This window comes from Suricata suricatta, chromosome 7 (assembly GCF_006229205.1).
Source record: "Suricata suricatta isolate VVHF042 chromosome 7, meerkat_22Aug2017_6uvM2_HiC, whole genome shotgun sequence".
Lineage (NCBI taxonomy): Eukaryota > Metazoa > Chordata > Mammalia > Carnivora > Herpestidae > Suricata > Suricata suricatta.
Genome location: NC_043706.1, coordinates 71639591 through 71657805, shown reverse-complemented (window position 1 = coordinate 71657805; position 18215 = coordinate 71639591). Strand labels below are relative to the sequence as shown.

The 18215-nt window shown below is 41.1% G+C and overlaps 1 protein-coding gene across 6 annotated transcripts in view; it reads right to left on the bottom strand.

Annotated features, from left to right (window-relative positions):
- The window catches only part of DOP1A (DOP1 leucine zipper like protein A), a 117903-nt gene that overhangs the window by 13848 nt on the left and 85840 nt on the right, over window positions 1-18215 (bottom strand). For all 6 annotated transcript variants that reach the window (XR_003911210.1, XM_029945490.1, XM_029945492.1 and 3 more), the window contains 9 exons: window positions 9997-10131; window positions 8322-8377; window positions 6820-6924; window positions 3052-3118; window positions 2739-2883; window positions 2489-2568; window positions 872-981; window positions 472-621; window positions 275-336 (listed from right to left, as the gene is read on the bottom strand). Coding sequence is in view for 5 of the 6 variants with exons in the window: in XM_029945490.1 (XP_029801350.1) it covers window positions 275-336; window positions 472-621; window positions 872-981; window positions 2489-2568; window positions 2739-2883; window positions 3052-3118; window positions 6820-6924; window positions 8322-8377; window positions 9997-10131 (910 nt within the window). In the remaining variant the exon portion in view is untranslated. The remainder of the gene's footprint in view (window positions 1-274; window positions 337-471; window positions 622-871; window positions 982-2488; window positions 2569-2738; window positions 2884-3051; window positions 3119-6819; window positions 6925-8321; window positions 8378-9996; window positions 10132-18215) is intronic.

Sequence of the window (18215 nt, the reverse complement as noted above, 5' to 3'; positions counted from 1 at the left end):
TTTAAATTAAAAAAAAATTACTTATTGAGTGCTTCCTATGTGCCAGGTTCTGTGCTGTGTGCTGGGCAAAGAATTTAGAGCAAACAGACACAGCCAAATAGCCCTACTTGTTATTTAGCTCCATGCTGTCCTTGTTAAATTTGACATTCTATCCCTATAGGATATAAGTACAACTTGACAATGAGCCAGTGCTGAAGTCTCTAGAGAAGGTAGACAGTAAGAATGGGTCCTGATATGGACATACACTGCTTAGGTTTTATCCCACAATACTCACTCATCAAATCTCTAAATGTTGTTTTATCATGTGTCATCAGATTGTCCATAATTGCTCTCCAACTGAAAGAAACAAGGATTATAATATGTAATTAGAATTTCTGTTGTTTCCAATAAAAAACAGTGTTCTACTTTGCAGGACAGTTGTTGATTTCAGCAAGATGCACTGTCACACTGAACAAGAGCAAGACAACTTACTGATTAACACAAGAGGCATCCATCTGAAAGAAACTGGGATCCATAAAGAGGTCAAAGGCTTCTTTCTTCCACGCTCTCCGTGTGTACTGATACCCACTCAGACTGCTAAGCAGCTGGACGCAGGCTCGGTAGCTAGGAGCATTGTGTGCACTAGGAGGAAGGAGGACCAGAACCACTTTAACCCCTGTTATAACCTGAACCGTCATGTTACTCATAAGTACTCACTTTCCCCTAAAACAATGATATGAAACAGAAGGCACCATAACAAAATTTTCTTTTAATCATTACAACTAAAGGCAAAAATAATGTCATTTTGTGGTAATTCCAAAAATGGCATTAAAAGAACACAAATTTGTTTCTAACAAGCTCTGAATTACAAAATCTACTTTAATAACAGTACCTGTGATTTCGGAGGTAGGGTACAACATAATGCATAATATTTACAAGTAAAGGAATAACCCGTTCCTTTTCATCACTATAGAAAACCATATCCAAAAGATGAGCCAAAACCTAAAAAACATAAGAAATGAAATGCAGTAAATCTAACAGCTGAAACTGACAGCATTCAGAGGTGGATTTCAGTTTGCAAGAATACCCAGAATACCTTAAAATTAGAAAAATCTAAACTCAGACCTCATTAAGCCATTAAAAAACTATTTTATTGTTAGTTTTGAGCGAGAGAAAGCATGAGTGGGAGAGGTGCAGAGAGAGGGGACAGAGGCTCCTGCTGATATCAGAGAGCCTGATGCGGCGCTCGAACTCACAAACCATGAGATCATGACCTAGGCCAAAGTTGGACATGGAACATATTGAGCTGGCCAGGTGCCCCTTCACTAATTCATTTTAAATGAATGGTTTCTGCCACTTTTTTTTTGTCCATTATAAATATAGGCTGTAAATGTGAGAAAATTTTACTGTTTTCTACTGAGAGAGGGAAGTATAGAAAAAGAGAGGTCAAGAACCTTCTCCCGTGACAGTGAGTAAACAGTGAATTTAAGACTAGACATTCCAGGGGTGCCTGGGTGGCTCAGTCGGTTGAGCCTCCGACTTCGGCTCAGGTCAGATCTCACGTTAGTGGGTTCGAGCCCCGCATCAGGCTCTGTGCTAACAGCTAGCTCAGAACCTGGAGCCTGTTTCCGGTTCTGTGTCTCCTTCTCTCTCGGCACCTCCCCCTCTCATGCTCTGTCTCTCTCTGTATCAAAAATAAATAAAACATTAAAAAAAAATTTAAAAAAAAAAAGACTAGACATTCCGTATTCTCTTTCTCTGACTCAGTTAAAAGAGAGCTTGGAAATAAACCAACCAAATGAACTGAGCTGTTTAAGTCCCAGCTCTATCAATAGCTATTTGGCCTTTGTCATATTGTTCTAATCTTTGGGAAGCTTGGTATCCATATCTGAAAAGGGAAACAAAAGTGACCTACAAAGCTATATAACAGGGTATAAAGAAAGAGCATGTCAGAGAATAAATCTAAAAATCTTTGGTAAATTGTAAAATATTTCATAGTGGCAAACATTATTATACCACTTCCTGATTATACTGTCATATAAAAGCACTTTTCTTGGGGGCGCCTGGGTGGCTCAATCGGCTAAGTGTCCAACTTCTGCTCAGGTCATGATCTCACGGTCTGTGGGTTCGAGCCCAGCATCAGGTTCTATGCTGGCAGCTCAGAGCCTGGAGCCTGTTTCAGATTCTGTGTCTCCCTCTCTCCCTCTGCTCCTCCACCACTCATACTCTGTCTCTCTCTCTCTCTTTAAAAAAAAAAAAAAAAACCCAAAAAACAAAAAACAAAAGTACTTTTATTTTTAAAAACCATGTTTAAAAAATAGTGCGTGGGGAAGAAAACAATATCTAAAGTTATCATTAATATTTAACAAAGTCACTTTATTTATTATAGTGATCTCTAGAAGTACAAAATGGTTTTTCAAATTAGAAACTCCTATGTAAGAATCACTTGCTAATACTGAATTGTGACATTGTTTACTCAAAAGTTCACGTGAAAAAACTTGATATTTACCTCAGAAAGCAATGTCAGTGCATGGACACTATATACAGAAGGAGTTATGTTTGATGTTTCCATTGCAGGTGATAACATATCTAAATAAGAGAAACGACAGGTAAAGATACAATTAGGTCTTTTCCCTCTGAAAAAAGCTACCTGCTAACACGAAGAAAGGCATGGTTTTCTAGTGCTTATGGTGCTAGTGGCAAGAATTTCTTAGTAAACAGGGCCTACAAACATAAACCTCAATCATTGAGATCAATACCTTCAACATCAGATTCCAAATTGGTCCCATCCACCATTATTTTGGGAGAAGGCTTAACTTCAAGATTTCGTCGCAGCCATGTTGTCTGTTCCAAAGAAGAACCAGCAATGGCACCAATTGCATCCACTATTTTATGCGTCACATCCTAAAGAAACAAGAAAAAACCACTCTACATATATGTGCCTATTCACGTCCAGACACATGCGTGCTCCTGTAACTTCACAGATGATTGTATCTGACCTCATCTTTTTAGAGTTAAGGGCACTGAGAGACGCAGAGTTCTGGCAACAGCTCTCAGTCCAGAATGCCTTACCTGAAGGTCTCTTTGGTCTTTCTTATTTTCCAAACTAGGGTTTTTCATAATAAACTCATTCAGAACCCTAAAAAGGTCAAAGAGAAAAACAAATAGGAAGCATCAGTGTAAAGGAAATGATGCAATCTGATTTATTCCAGTGACCAAGTGGCTCTGTAGCCTGAATCTATTTTATGTGTTTAATGAATGTATATAGGAATATCCCATGACTCTGTGAAAAGGAATAAACATATGCATGAAAACAGATGTACAAAGATGTTCAGAACATTATTCATAAAAGCATCAAAGTGGAAAGAACCCAAAAGTCCATCAAGAGAAGAAATTGTAGCATATTCATACAATGAAATATGGAACAGCAATGGAACTCAATAAATTATAGCTAAATAAAATTATATGGATGAATCTTATACACAGATGTTGTGTGAAAGAAACAGACACAGAATAAAATATTTACATACATATAGTTTAAAGAAAGGGGCAAAATGTATCTGTGGTATTAGAGGTCCAAATAATAGTAATCTTTGGGGAGAAGGGAAAGGACAGTAATTACAGGTGTCCATATGAAGAGACATATGGTGCTTTATTTCTTAGACTTTTGTAATTAGGAACTTTGTAATTAGGAATTTTTAGAGGATCAGTGGAATGGTTGGTATTAAACACACACATAATCAGAAATTTAAAAAGGGAATTAAGTGTCTAGTCTAATTGAAAATGTCCAACTTTTTGATTAAACAATCAGTATACACCCCTGAGAAGGAGGTAGGGTCCTTTATTTTCTGAGAAACGAGAAAAAAAGAAAAGGGAGGTATGGAAAAAGAAAGATCCTGTGGGGAAGATTCAAGTCAACATTAAATAGCTTTAATTTTTAATGAAATTAGACAAGAGGAATATTTGCTGATAACTCAAAGAACTGTACATAGATTTCCTCTTTGAGCCTCAAGACAACTCAGGTAGGTGGGCCAGGCACCACTATCTTTGCTTGACAAATGGGAAAAGAGCCTTGGAGAGGTTTATTGAGAAACCCAAACTCACAGAGATGAGGGCTGGAAACAGAAATGAGAAGAATCAGAAATCTTCAGAAGTAACGTAGTTTGACTTCTAGTATTCACATTTCTCTCTTATTAAAACTCATACACACTAGTTACCTTAATCTTTGATCCAGGAATGGCAGACATCGTGCCCACTGCTCTTTTCATTATATTTCCATTGTCTAAAACTCCTTCAGCTTTCTGATTTAGATACTTTTCATAATAGACAGTATGAGGGTCCGGGGATCACCATGATCCCTGAAATTTTTGAGCAGGTCTCTGGCTCACTGTGGCTGGGCCCTCCGTGTTACTCAATGACCCCACGCTGACCAGCTCTCCACCACTGTTCCCTCTATGTCTTCTCTGCCTCCCGGCAGAAGACTACATTCCCACATTTACCAGAAAACTTGAGGTCATCTCATTGAAGAATTCTCACCTGCTCTCTTCTCCACTTGAAAATTTTCTAGACCATTGGTTGCCAAACCAGAATTGCTAGTTCCCATAAAGACAATTAGGGCAAAAGCTAAGTCTGTGTATACAGAATCACACATTCACACATAAAAAATCCCCTTCAGAACTACAGAAGTTGATTAAAAGTTCAAAATTCTTTGCACTTGGTTGAATTTATATTCATTCAGCATGAAAACATTCTGACTGTGGCTAGCTATTCATGACATCATTGGACTGCCTGCTGCAATGTAAAGTTGAGGAAAAGCTTAGTTTATGTTTTTTCCTTCTTCCCCTTATTATCTTAAGCAGTCATTTTCGAATTTTAGTGTGTACTCACTCATATCACTTGGGGATCTTGCTAGAAAAGCAGATTCCAATTGGGGTGGTCTGGGTGGAACCTTAGATTCTACATTTTTAATAAGCTCTCTGGTGATTCCAATGCTGCAAAGATCAACCTTTGAGTAGCAAGGTCTTAGAGGAAAATGTATCCTTCCCTCTCACTCTAATACCTGTTCATTCCCTGCTCTCCACCCCTTCCCAGTTGTCTCTGGAATGTGATGCTATCAGTGAGCCCTCTTTTCTCCAAAATCTTCTATCATTCTCCATTTACATAACACCTGTGATTGGCCAGACGCACGTTCTAAGAATTTAACAAATATTAACTAATTTAACTATCATAATTACTTTGTGAGTTGGCATTATCATCCCCATTCTACAGATGGAGAGGTTAAATAACCTGCCTAAGGTCACGAGGCATAAGAATTAAAGGAGCTGGATCTGAACTCTTGCAGAGTACAAAGTCTTTGCTGTTAAGCATTCAACATCCTCAGATCTTCTTCACTATCCTTTTTTTAGATTTTATTTTTTAAGTGATTGCTACACCCAATGTGGGGCTCCATCTCACAACCCCAAGATCAAGATTCACATGCTTTACGGACTAAGTCAGCCAGGCACCCCAGGTCTTCTTTACTATTAATGATGACTTCCAAATCACATTTCCTCCTGATCAGACATCTTCAGAGAATACTTCACACTTTCTCACTCGAACCCTCTAATCCTTGGCTGTTAACAACCTCTCTCCTAAATCACCAGTCCTCTCCAAATCATCAATAAATACAGCCTCTTCTTATTCTCTGTCCTCCATCTCTCTGAAAGTGTTCCTTGTACTCTAACTTACGTTTGCTTCTAGAACACGGAATATAACCAGTTTTCTTCTAATTTTCTGATATTTCCCTTTCTATCTCCTTTGCTAGTCCCTTTTTCTTTACTCTCTTTTTCCTGCAATCCCATCCTTAGTAGTTCATAGTCCCTACTTCCTAACTTGAAACAGCATTCCTGGCCTAGCCTCCTTCCCCTCTGATCCCTTCTACTAACTTGCCACTCATGTCCCTCCTCAAGACCTGCCATCACTCCCACCCTGGCCCAAGACCAAATTTCTTTTTTTAATGTGTATTTATTTTTGAGAGAGAAAAGTGTGAGTGTGCAGGGGAGACACAGAGAGAGGAGATACAGAATCCGAAGTAGGCTCCAGGCTCTGAGCTGTCAGCACAGACATGGAGTTTGAACCCATGAGCCAGGAGATCATGACCTGAACTGAGGTCAGATGCTTAACTGACTTGAGCCACCCAGGTGGCCCCCCACCCAAGATCAAATCTCTTAAACTAAAATGCAGGAACCTATCCAGCTCCCATCTCCTGCCGTTCCATTGCTGGTCTCTCCTCTAAGGACCAACCGAGACAATGCACCTTGCCCCAACGTGCCCTTCCCATTCCTGTCTCCACAAAGGCTTTCTGCTCCTGCCACCTCCTTTCACTGACCAGTATTTATTGGAGACACATTATAGACAATGGTGAGCAAAATGCTCACCATGACATCATGCTGCTTGCAGTTAAGTAAGGGTAACTGGAATTATCAAATAATCCTACAAATTAGCAACACAGATAAGGATACTCCAAATGACTTTCCAAGCCTATTCATGTTCAGGACCCTGAAGGCAAATGACTCTCCCCTATGAAGCTCCCCATTAGGCATCCTAGTCATCCTTAAAGAAACTACTATTGTAAGGGTTGTAGTGCATTTACATTTTGTATACATACAAACAGTTTCCTCCCTACACCCCTCCATTTTTTTTTTTTACGGGCCTCAAACTAGCCATCTAGTTCTATATCTGAAAAATTCCAAGAGAACACAGAGAGAACATGTGTTCACCCAAAACATCTGCTGCTCAGCAATTAGGACCATGAACATTATTCTTTCCTTCAAAATAATATTTTTAAGTGAAATTGCTTACCCAAGTATAAGAAACTGCCCTGGGGCTGGAAGACTCAGCTGTATGGAATCTTTCAGAAGTACCAACAGGGATGCCCAGCCGTCCACTAAATTAGGCACGGGGATTCTGCAAGAAAAATATAGTTCTGTATATATAGAGAGCCACAGTAAACTTTATATTTTCCCACAGCCTTTATCACACTTTCCTGCTAGTTTCTCTGAAACATTCCCTAAATTTTTATAAACTATAATAGGATAAAAGCTCTATGTTTTATACTATTGCTATATGAAAAGAAAAACCAACATATTAAAAATATCCAGTGTGACTTATTAGTATAGAAATTTCAATTTTGAAATAGAAATCCCAGTTTTTAATGACATGGACTCTCAAAAGTAAAATACTATTGGATTAAGTCTCAGGTGGATTACTGACATCATAGTCACCTGCTCTTGGTCTTGTTCTCTCCACTTATTTTTTTAAAATTTATTTTAACATTTATTCATTTTTGAGAGAGAGAGAGAGAGAGAGAGAGAGAGAGAGAGAGAGAAGGAGGGAGGGAGGGATGGGCAGAAAGAGAAGGAGACATAGAATCTGAAGCAGGATCCAGGCTCTGAGCTGTCAGCACAGACCCTGATGCGGGGCTCAAACCCACGAGCAGTGAGATCATGACCTGAACTGAAGTCAGACGCTTAACTGACTGAACCACCCAGCCACTCCTCCACTTATCTCTTATACTAGCTCTTTTTCCTTCACCTAGGAGTTTTTATTTCATCTAAGGGATAGTTATCAATCTATCCTGATCAGTCTCTCACCTCTAGAGAAATTCAGATGATCTTTGTTTCAGTCTGGCCTTAACCCTAACACCTCTATGTATCTAAGTTCAGACTATAGGTAGTCTTTGCTCTAAATCACAATCAATTTAAATATTCTACATAACCTGACTTTATAAATGTTAGTCATAGACCACAAACTGATGCCAGTTTGGTGATTAAAATGCATTTGACCTATACAGGAGGACATTAAGATTCAGGTTGTCCCATAAGTTTATCAAACTTCAAATCAACTGACTTCAGTTCATGGGTCAGCTAAACACAAAACTGGAATACTAGAACAAGAAGATATTTTTTTATCATTCTTAACATTAAAAAAACATCAGATGAAATTACCACATATTCACCTATATCAAAATAATAATGGATTCAGTGGTAACAGGCATGGGCTCAAGAGTTGGATTGAGTTTTTCATTTATATTTAAATGATTTTCTTATAACTCATTGTTTCAATGTCCACTGTATCTTCAATACCCTTAGGCTTTTAGGTTTGCAGGACCTGCATGGCTGTGGGTCATTAACATACCCACTGACTTGTATAAATACATCCACAATGTTTCTAGCATTTATTCTTTCAGTTTTAAAAGGAAAAATTAGCAATATCTTGAAATAACTCAGCTGCTTTTCTCCTATATTCCCTAACTTTGACACATGGCTAATGCAGAAAGAAGAGATCTACATCAGTAATCTTACCTTTGAATATAAGCATAGAAAAACTGAAGCATGCAGACTTCCAAAGAAAGATGTTTCTATAAACAAAAGAAATCAATTTTACAGTGAAGAAAACTGTTGCCTTTGCTTTTTCATTGTTGCAACTAGTCTGTACTTACTGTCAATTTTAAATATAAAACGTTAAAAGAAAACAAAAACACTAGTTTGTCATAAAAAGCCACACAAGTCTTTCATTAGTAGAAAAAAACTTAACCCAGGAGCTATATAATAAGTTGAAAATGGATAGAAGAAATCAAGAGTCTCAATCACCACCCCCAACACATCAAAAGTCCAGCCATTACTTTCAAATGATCCACTTACTCTATAAAGCATCAATATCAGTTTTATTTTAATCACCTTATACGTGGTTGGTGCTATCAGAATTGGGTTGAGGATTTTCATGAAATTTAAATTAAATCTATTTTACTACAAGTTTCTGCTAAATGAGTGTGGTTAGTTCAAATCTGAGACCAACTCTTAACATGCGGTTAAAGATACTGCCAAGAGTAACAGAAATTAGTAAGACGCAAGAAAATGATACTGATATCCACTGACATTTATCAGTTGGTTCCTTCATAGTACCAACTATTCCCTTGAAGGTTTCCCTTTATCACACAAAGATCCAGTGCCTAACAGAGTCAGAACCGGACTGAGAGTAGGAGGCGGCCACTGGAGGGCGTGATCGTGGAATCTGTTCTTATTTGCTTCACATCCTTAATGCTTAGTCCAATGTCCGCCACAAGCAGATGCTTAAAATACAATGCTGAACTGAGCTTTCATGTGCAAATTTAAAATCCTATGGCGAATGCTCCAGAGGTGGCATTACAACAGTAAGCAAATTATTAGAAGTTAATATGCATACTGGCTATTCTACACACATTAAGTATATGCTTCCTACTGGCAATTTAAGAAAAAAGATTAAAAAAAGTAAAAATTTTCAGATTTGTGTGATACGTTTGTGAAGAACATGATTAGGTTTATTTTGGCTTGGATTAAAGTCCAACATTTGCAGTTGGTAAATAGTTTCTCAGCAAATATGACCCCTGAGTACCGCTGGCACAAGGAGCAGAAGTAGAGAAGTCTATAATTTTACTAATTTGCAGATTTTTATATCTGCCTAATTAGAATTAATGCACTGGGAGCACAAATTCTGTTACTCATTTTCTGTATCCCCTGCAAAGTGTGGTTTGTACACGGTCAAGAAACGACATGCAGTAGAGCTAATGTTAGGCAAAATGCTAGACAGACATTTGTCCAAAGAGAAAGCAGTAAAGAAACTGTAAAAAACAAAACAAAACAAAACAAAACAAAAAATCCCAAAACAAAAAAAACAATTGAGGTTAGCAGACCTTGGGCTCTGGGATCTTCCTTTAAATGACCAGAAAAACCTCCCCTAAGATTTTGGTCATATAACCTGTCACTGCCTTAGATGGTTCTTTTAGAGATCTAAGCAGTTAAACCCTCTTCACCGGCTACAGGAATGAGCATAATAATCACTGCGGAAGCTGGTAAGTATTTTAATTACAAGAGTGTGGGGGCAACACGCATTCCTCTCTGCAATGTGTAAGCGTTAAAAGGACATCACTGAACAAAAAATATCTCCAGCATCATTTCTGAAATAGAATTGGTAACAACAGCACAGAAAAGCTCTCCCTACCTTGTCCTTGGCTATGGCTGGGGGCTGCTTTAAAACTTCCTTCACGGTCTGCATAACGGTTTCTGCTCTCATGACGCTGATGGAGCGAACCAGTTCTACCAGCAAGAGCTGCTCTTCACTGGCTGTAGGGATGACCTGGAAAAACACACACTGTTAGTTACGCATGTACATGGGCACAAAGGCCTTTTAAGAGAAATCACAAATATAAGAGAATATTTCATGGCCTCTTTTTAAGATAAAGGACTTTAAAGTTCTCTTCATTAGGTAAAAAAAAAAAATAAAAAAAAATATATATGTTTTTATCAATACAAAATATATCAAATAGGACAATAAGCTGTGTCCTATTCCATATTTCACACCCTAGATCAACCATGCTCTACTCTTGCCTCTTTCTATTATTCTTGAGTAATACAGTTATTTATTTACTTTTAAATTTATTATTATTTTTTAAGTTTACATCCATGTTAGTTAGTGTATAGTGCAATAATGATTTCAGGAGTAGATTCCTTAATGCCCCTTACACATTTAGCCCATCCTCCCTCCCATAATCCCTTCTGTAACCCTCTGTCCCCCTCCATTTTTATATTATTTTTGCTTCCCTTCCCTATGTTCATCTGTTTTGTATCTTAAAGTCCTCATATGAGTGAAGTCATATGATATTTGTCTTTTTTTAAGTAATTTCACTTGGCATAATACCCTCTAGATTCCATTCTGCAAATGGCAAGATTTCATTCTTTTTGATTACCTAGCAATACGTCATTGCACATATATCACATCTGCTTTTTTTAATACATATTTTTTAATATTTATTTTTGAGACAGAGAGAGACAGAGTGTGAGCAGAGAAGGGTCAGAGAGAGAGGGAGACACAGAATATGAAGCTGGCTCCAAGCTGTCAGCACAGAGCCCAACATGGGGCTCGAACTCATCAACCTTGAGATCATGACCTGAGCCAACATTGAACTCTCCACTGTCTGAGCCACCCAGGTGCCCCAATACCATCTTCTTTATTCATTTATCCATCTATGGATATTTGGGCTCTTCCCATACCTTGGCTACTGCTGACAGTACTGCTATAAACATTGGGGTGCATGTGCCCCTTTGAAACAGCACACCTATATTCCTTGGATAAATACCTAGTAGTGCAATTGCTGGGTTGTAGGGTAGTTCTATTTTTAATTTTTTGAGGAACCTCCATACTGTTTTCCAGAGTGGCTGCACCAGTTTGCATTTTCACCAGCAGTGAAGACATTATCTTTCTCCACATCTTTGCCAATTGTTGCCTGAATTGTTAATGTTAGCCATTCTGACAGGTGTGAGGTGGTATCTCATTGTGGTTTTGATTTACATACAGCTATTTTTTACTATTCCATGTTTTTTTTTTTTTCAATTTTCTACTGACTTCCTATTTCAGAAGACAAAAATTTAGCTCCCTTACATTTTTCTCCCTATCCTCCCAACATAGTTATGTCGTAATTTTATTTAAATATTCAATATTCATATGACTATTTATGGTTGTACTGTGTATTATACTGTCATTACATTTCTTTTACTTTTTGTTTCTCCTAGAGTTAATAAACTGCTTTTTGTTTGGTTTTCTCCGTCTTGATCACAAATTCATCCTCAAATGCTCCAACAACTGTAGACTTCTCATTACGTATTAAAATACATTAGGTAATTATTAATCTTCTACTTCTTACTTCTCCTTTTTATTTTTTTAAGTTTATTTCAAGAGGGAGAGGGTGTGCAGGGAGAGGAAGAGAGAAAGGGAGAGAGAGAATCCCAAGCAAGGTCCATGCTGTGAGAGCAGAGCCTGATGTGGGGCTTGACCTCAGTAACTGAGTTCATGAGCTGAGCTGAAATCAAGACTTGGATGCTTAACCAACTGAGCCACCCAGCTGGTTCTCACTTGCTCTCTTTTTTCCCCCTGAGGTATCTATTTGAGGTTTTGTTGTTCTACCCTGGGTTGGTACTCTCTAGGCTTGCACAAACATCTTGATAGCTTTTCTGGGACCATCAGCCTAAAGATTCTCTTTCCAAGTCTTCTATGTCAGACCGCCTATTGCTTGGATCTCATGTCTTCTTCCTTTTTGGTTTATTCTTCCTCTAAAAGAGAGGATCTTTCAGTTGCTGAGAGAGGGTGAACTGATGGTAATGACATTTAAAAAAAAATAAATACTGCATTCAAAATGCCTTGAGTGACAGATTGAGTATAGCATTATAAGTTGAAACTGATTTTCCCATAATTTCCAGTGCTGCCCTTGACAAGTTTTATTGTTTTTCCACTGAAGAGGAATGCTATTTTCTCTGAAGATTTTTCAGATCCTTTATCTCCAATGTTCTGAAATTACATGCTGATCTTTGAGTAAATCTCTTTTCACAGTGTTTGTGGAAACTCATTTCCTTCATTTCTGGAGAACTTTCTTGTAATATTTCATTACATTTCCCCCCTTCAGGTTTTCTATTCTTTTTTTCTGCAAAAAGATAGTGAGCCTCCAGTATCATTCTTCTAATTTTCTGATCTCCTTTACCCTACTTCCCATAAATTTATATTTCATTTCTAATATCTATCTGCTCTCTCTTCCAACCCTTATACGATTTCGTTTGCCTTCTGCTATAAAAAGTTTTACATTCAAGAAAAATTGTAATTTTTGCAACGTCTTTCTTATAATCTTATTTCATGAATGCAACATAGCTTCTGCCCTTGGAAAGGCATTGCTATTATTACATACATGTTATTCTGTTACGTGCACTGACTTTATCTAGTTGTTTTTGTCATTGTCTATCATATTAGAAGCTTTCTTCATATGACTGGTAATCCTTGACTATTCATATTTAAATGTGAGGGAAAGTAATAACACTAATTTTTACAGAGTGCTTATTAAGTGCCAGGTATTGCTCTAAGTGCCACATACATATGTTCTTCCAATACTCACAACCTCATGAAGTAGTACTTCTTCTCCAAGGTCATATAGTTAGTGGTTAAAGTAAGGATTTGAACCCCACAGATCTGGTTTCAAAGTCTGTGCTCTTAACAACTATGATATTGCTGCCTTTGGAAAAGATATTAGAAAGTGATGGAAGGGTCAGGGGCTTGGGTGTAGCTGTGGGGGAGGAAGTGGCCAGCTTAGGGCCCTAAGGGGCAGTTGGGGGAGATGGCAGGCTTAGATGAGACTCGAGGGGGTTGGAGGATGAGGATGAGGAAGGTTGAAGAGGAAACTAGATCTTGGGGCACCTATGGTGGGGAGAGTTGCCTTGAAAGTCCCCGCAGTGACCTAGGGGAGGACAGCCCTTTAAGCCAGGCTGTCGCTGCCTTCTGGAGAACGGGAACTTGGCCTTTAGGAGGGCACTCACTGCTCCTGCGTGGGCTCAGCAAGCCCCTGTGCCCTGGTTTGTGTGGGAGGAGGAAAGCAGAAGCCGGAGGAGAACAGGATCTCAGCCCCCTTGCTCGAGAGGAAGCTGAATTGGGTATTTGGTTCCCTGAGAAGGATCAGGAAGGAAGGCAGTTGGGGGTGCAGGACCCCAGGAGAGCTGGGAGGGCAGACCTTGAACTTGTCAATGTCAGCAGTCCCCTTTTTTTTCAGAGGGTTGCCAACCCATGTGGGGATGAGGCCTGGTCTTGTGGATACTGAACTTAGCTCCGAGGCTGAGCGCTCTGGCCCAGGGTGGTATGTAATTGTGGTTCGGCCTGGGACAGGGTCCAGGCCATGCCCAGCCAGGTGAAACCCAGGTCTGGGTGTGAGGTCAGACCCCTTGTCGGAGGTGCGGGTGGCCTCAGTGATTGAAGAGGTAGGGTGCCACCTACGCGATCACTGGCACTATGCCTGACAAGCTGGGGCTCCTAAGGCAGGAATGTGTGGCTGGGGACAAAATTGACCCACGCTTTATTTTCCAGGTGGCAGTGGCCCCCTTTGGACTTTTCCTCTAGGTTCGGTGCTAACTTCTGTGAGCTCACTCTGCCCTTCCTCCTCCCTTTAACTCTCTCGAGGGTTATCCATTCGCTTAAAACATTGCTTCTGGTAACCTGGTAAGCCTGGGCACTTGGCAAAGGCCTTGAGAAGTTCGGTGATGGCGGTAATCGAGGAAGAGAGGCACTCCCTGCTGAGGCTCCGGTGGGGTGGGGTGGGCTTGCTTGCCTGCGGAGAGGGTGGGGCCTGAATGTGTACCCTTGGGGGGGGCCTGCGACGATGGCACCAGCAGAGAGTCACGAGATGCCTCATGGATGGTGGTTTGTTACCATAGCGCTCCTCGCGGGGATCAGATGGCACCAGGAGAAACGGAGCCCATGGCCAGTGTGAGTTGTAGCAGTGCAGGAGGGGAGACCCCAAGGAGCAACCCGCCTAAGTTGATGTCTGCAGATTGAATTTCCAGAGGCTTAGGAGGTGGAAGTTGCTACAGTGTCCTGTTTCCAGGCCTTGCTCGGGAAGCCCTGTGTTCCGGGGGCCACCATTTAAGGTTTTCAGATGAGCTCATGAGGGGGGCACTCAAAGTCCAAAGCAGATGCATCGGGCCCTCGGCAGATCTGTTGCTTTGAATGTTTGATCCCGGAGCACCAACCCCCAGGCATGTGAATGCCAGCAGGCACCTCTCCTTTTCTGCGGGTGGAGGTTTTCCGATGCCACATCTAATTTTGAGCCTTCGGTCATTGCTAGTTCTGGGCTACGAACCTTGCTTCAAGACGATTCTTAAGCTGTAGGACATTGTAACCCGTGCCACAATGCAGAGCCCTGCCTTGTGGGTGAATCTTGTAGACGGAGCCCAGTGACTCGCTCACCTACCCACGCCTGCCTGCCTGCCTTGGAGGAATTAGTGTGATGGGCTAACTTTTCTGGGGAAAGTGTTGGCCTTTGACGCGCCTTGGGCAAAGGCTTGAATGAAGCCTACTGGCAAAATGAGGGGAGGGGGGTCATTGTGTTAATGCTACAGTCTGGGGGTGGGGAGGGTCCCAGTGGGTTGTGGTCAAATTCTGTTAGAAATGGCAGGTGTTTGGGCCTTTCGATGGCATCACTGATAACTGAGGGGACTGGTTGGGGTACTACTAGCAATCTTTGATTCTTCTATGTATTTTTTTTTAATGTGAGTTTTGTTTGCTTTAATTGCAAAGTAATCTTCAAATGGGAGGGCTCATTTGAGGGGTGAGGGTTGGTGGGCATTGGTACTGGCAGGGGTGAGAGTTGGGGTGGTACACGGGGGTGGCACTGGCACTGGCAGGGGTGAGGGTGAGGAAAGGGAGAGAGTTGGGTTGCTAAGGTATCTGTTGCTGAGGGTGGGGGTGGCAGGAAATGTGGGTTGGAAGGGAATTTGGGTGAAAAGGCAGGTGAAACTCTGGGGAATGTAATAGACTCATGGGCAAAGAAGATACTAGTTAATGCCACTAAATTGTTAGTGCTGGTTAAATTGTCTCTTGGAAAGCACAGAGACTTGCTTCAATACGTTAAAAAAGAAATCTTTAGAAATCTACTGAACGCAGAAGCGCAGAATTGTTTTGCCTTGCTGCAGGGTGGGGACGAGGGAAATGGAAATGAACGTGAACACCAGTCTGGTGAAAGCTGGGGGACAGGGGCCCCCATCAGCAGAGTGCTAACTAGCCTCTGCTGCTCCTTGAGCTTCTTCCGTGGTTTATAAACGTGTGTGCATACTGGGGAGCCAGGAGTCTTTAAAAAGAAAGACTTCAAACGTGCAAATTGGCAGCTCGTCAAGTATTTAAGTTTAAAATTTTGGTGTGCGCTTGATTAGATGTACTCTTAGGGGTTGGACTGGTTCTATTTACTGAGATTTGCGATTGAAAATTCTGAGCAAAGTGAACATGCAAGGTTTTTCATAGGAGTTTTATGTTTCAAACCCATGTCTTGTCATTGTGGTCCATGTTCATAGCAGTAAAATTGTTTGCCATTAGCTTTTGTAACAAAGAATAACCTTTTTATGGTCCCTGAAAAATTTCTGTAACATACTAGCAAAATGATCCAGGTAGCCTTGCAAAGGTCAAAGTGAATCGATTCTGTCTTAAGTGTGAACATTCGTGCTTTTCAGATTGATCCAGTACTTGGGCAGCTCTCAGCCAAAATCAGTTTGAGGAATACGCAACATGGGGGGCGGGCTTTACTAGATATGGTCTGATGTTAAGAATTCAGGGAAAGATGTGAAAACTGTTTATGATACTCATTTCTGAGATGCATCTGTTGCGTTGGTAAAGTAATACCAATACCTTTTTATCCCGTGCCTCTAACCGTAAATTTCACTTAAAATTTAAGATCCCCAATACTTTTTATCTCTGGGATTCTTTTTTCATGTTTAAAACTACGTTGGTACAGTTCAGTTTTCCAGCGTGATGGGGTATGGTGTAATTGCTGCCCTCGGGATTTTAAGAATAGTAATCACACATGAATGGGGAAACGTGGGTGCGGATGCCGTTGTGAAATGGAGGCTGTTACACTGGGTGGTTCCATGTTGCTCTGTGCTAAGTACTAGTCTGCTGCATCATGTAATTAGTGATTACTAACCATTTTTTTTACAGCACAAATAAAGGTTTGAGTTCTAAAACTCTTTAAAAAAAAAAAAAAAAAGAAAGTGATGGGAAGTCAAACATGGATGGATGGATAGGGAGGCCTCCCTGTATGGTGACTGCAGCCTAGTGTTTCATTAGTAGACTCAAAAACCTCAGCAGCTATAGGTCTTTTTTTCTTAGGTCATTTTCCTAGAGGGGAATCCTCAAAATTCCTACCTAAGGGCCACATTGCTTCCTGCTACTTTACTGGGGTGAGGCTGATACCTGTTTTTCAGTATATAAACTTGTTGTAAATGCTCCTGTTTTCATCATGAAGTCTAATGTCTATACCAGTGTAAATCTTGTGCTCTCAAGTTCAGAACCTTTCTTGACCAAACTCTTGAGCAAACTTGGCTCCAGTCTCTTGCTTAAGTAGGGCAAAAGAGTGGGTGATTGCTTGGGTTGGGGAAAAGAGATCTAGAAGTGGTCTAGTGCTGGGAGCCGCATCGGCCTAGCTGGATGACACAGTCAGAGTAAGGAAATGGCAGACGTTTGCACAGCTCCTGCCATGAGAGGCCAAACTGGTATCTCCTTCTGCTATTACTGCTCATGTGAAATTAAGTTTGTTGTCATTAATTAGGGCTTACAGCATTCAAATCAGACCGATATTCCCCCCACAGTTACCCCATAAAAAAATTTTTTTTCCTGTCCCTGCATAAGAGATTTTTGATCAAAACACTATAAATGTTTGACAAAAGGCTCTTCTAATGAGCCTTGCAGACCCAAAACATAGACTTGAAGGGGTTAAAAACACAAAAATTGCATTTAAGTCTGGCCCGGAGAAAAGGAGCCTAATTTGGAGATAGGAAATAAAAACAAGGTAAAAAACACAGTCCATTTGAGCCTGGCCCAAAGAAAATTGGAGCCTAAATTAGAGATTAGAAGTATAAGACAGAGTTATATGAGGAGGAGTCAAGATGGCGGAGAGTAAGGGAGCTCTGTAAACTTCGTCTGTCCCATAGATGGAACTGAGAAGGACATTGCTCTCATCTGCAAGAGCGGAAGGAGAAAATACGGACTCCAGAAGGAAGAGAACCTGAAGGATACCTGAGTGAGTGCGAACTGGAGAGATTGTAAAACGGGCCAGCCCGAGACGGGCAGGGGAGATGGGAGCCCCAGCCCAACGCGGGGCAAGTGCGCGGAGCCCAAGAGACAAAGGGAAGAGACAGAGAGACTGAACACGCTCATAGTACTGTCTCTGGGGAAGAGGTAAAGAACGCTTAACTGCGCTTGGAGAGAGAAGCTCACTCCATAGATAACTGTTGGGCAGCCTAAATCCCGAACCCAGGTGGCGCGCAAGGGAAGGAACAGCTTCCAGCCCGGCGCCATCTTGGCGAGGAGTCCGCGACCGCTGCCACGGCGGTGATAGGGGTGCTCACTTCGACCTCGGTTTTGGGAGTGGGAGCACGCACCTCATTTCCATGGCGCATCTTGCCCCCAGCATTGGCCCCGTGAAACCTGAATCCCGGGTGCAAACAGGGAAAAAATAGCCCCCACCTCTGCGTGATCCCGGCAGGGAATTGGCGGCGGTGGAGACCTGGGTGCGCGCGCACAGGCTACAGGAGCTCCCAGCTCATTTCCAGCAGCTCCTGGTGCCGCCTCAGGCAACAGCTGCGCACTCTTTCCTCCCCCAACGCTAATGCGATCCCTGCCAGGGGTTGGGTCTGAGACGGTGC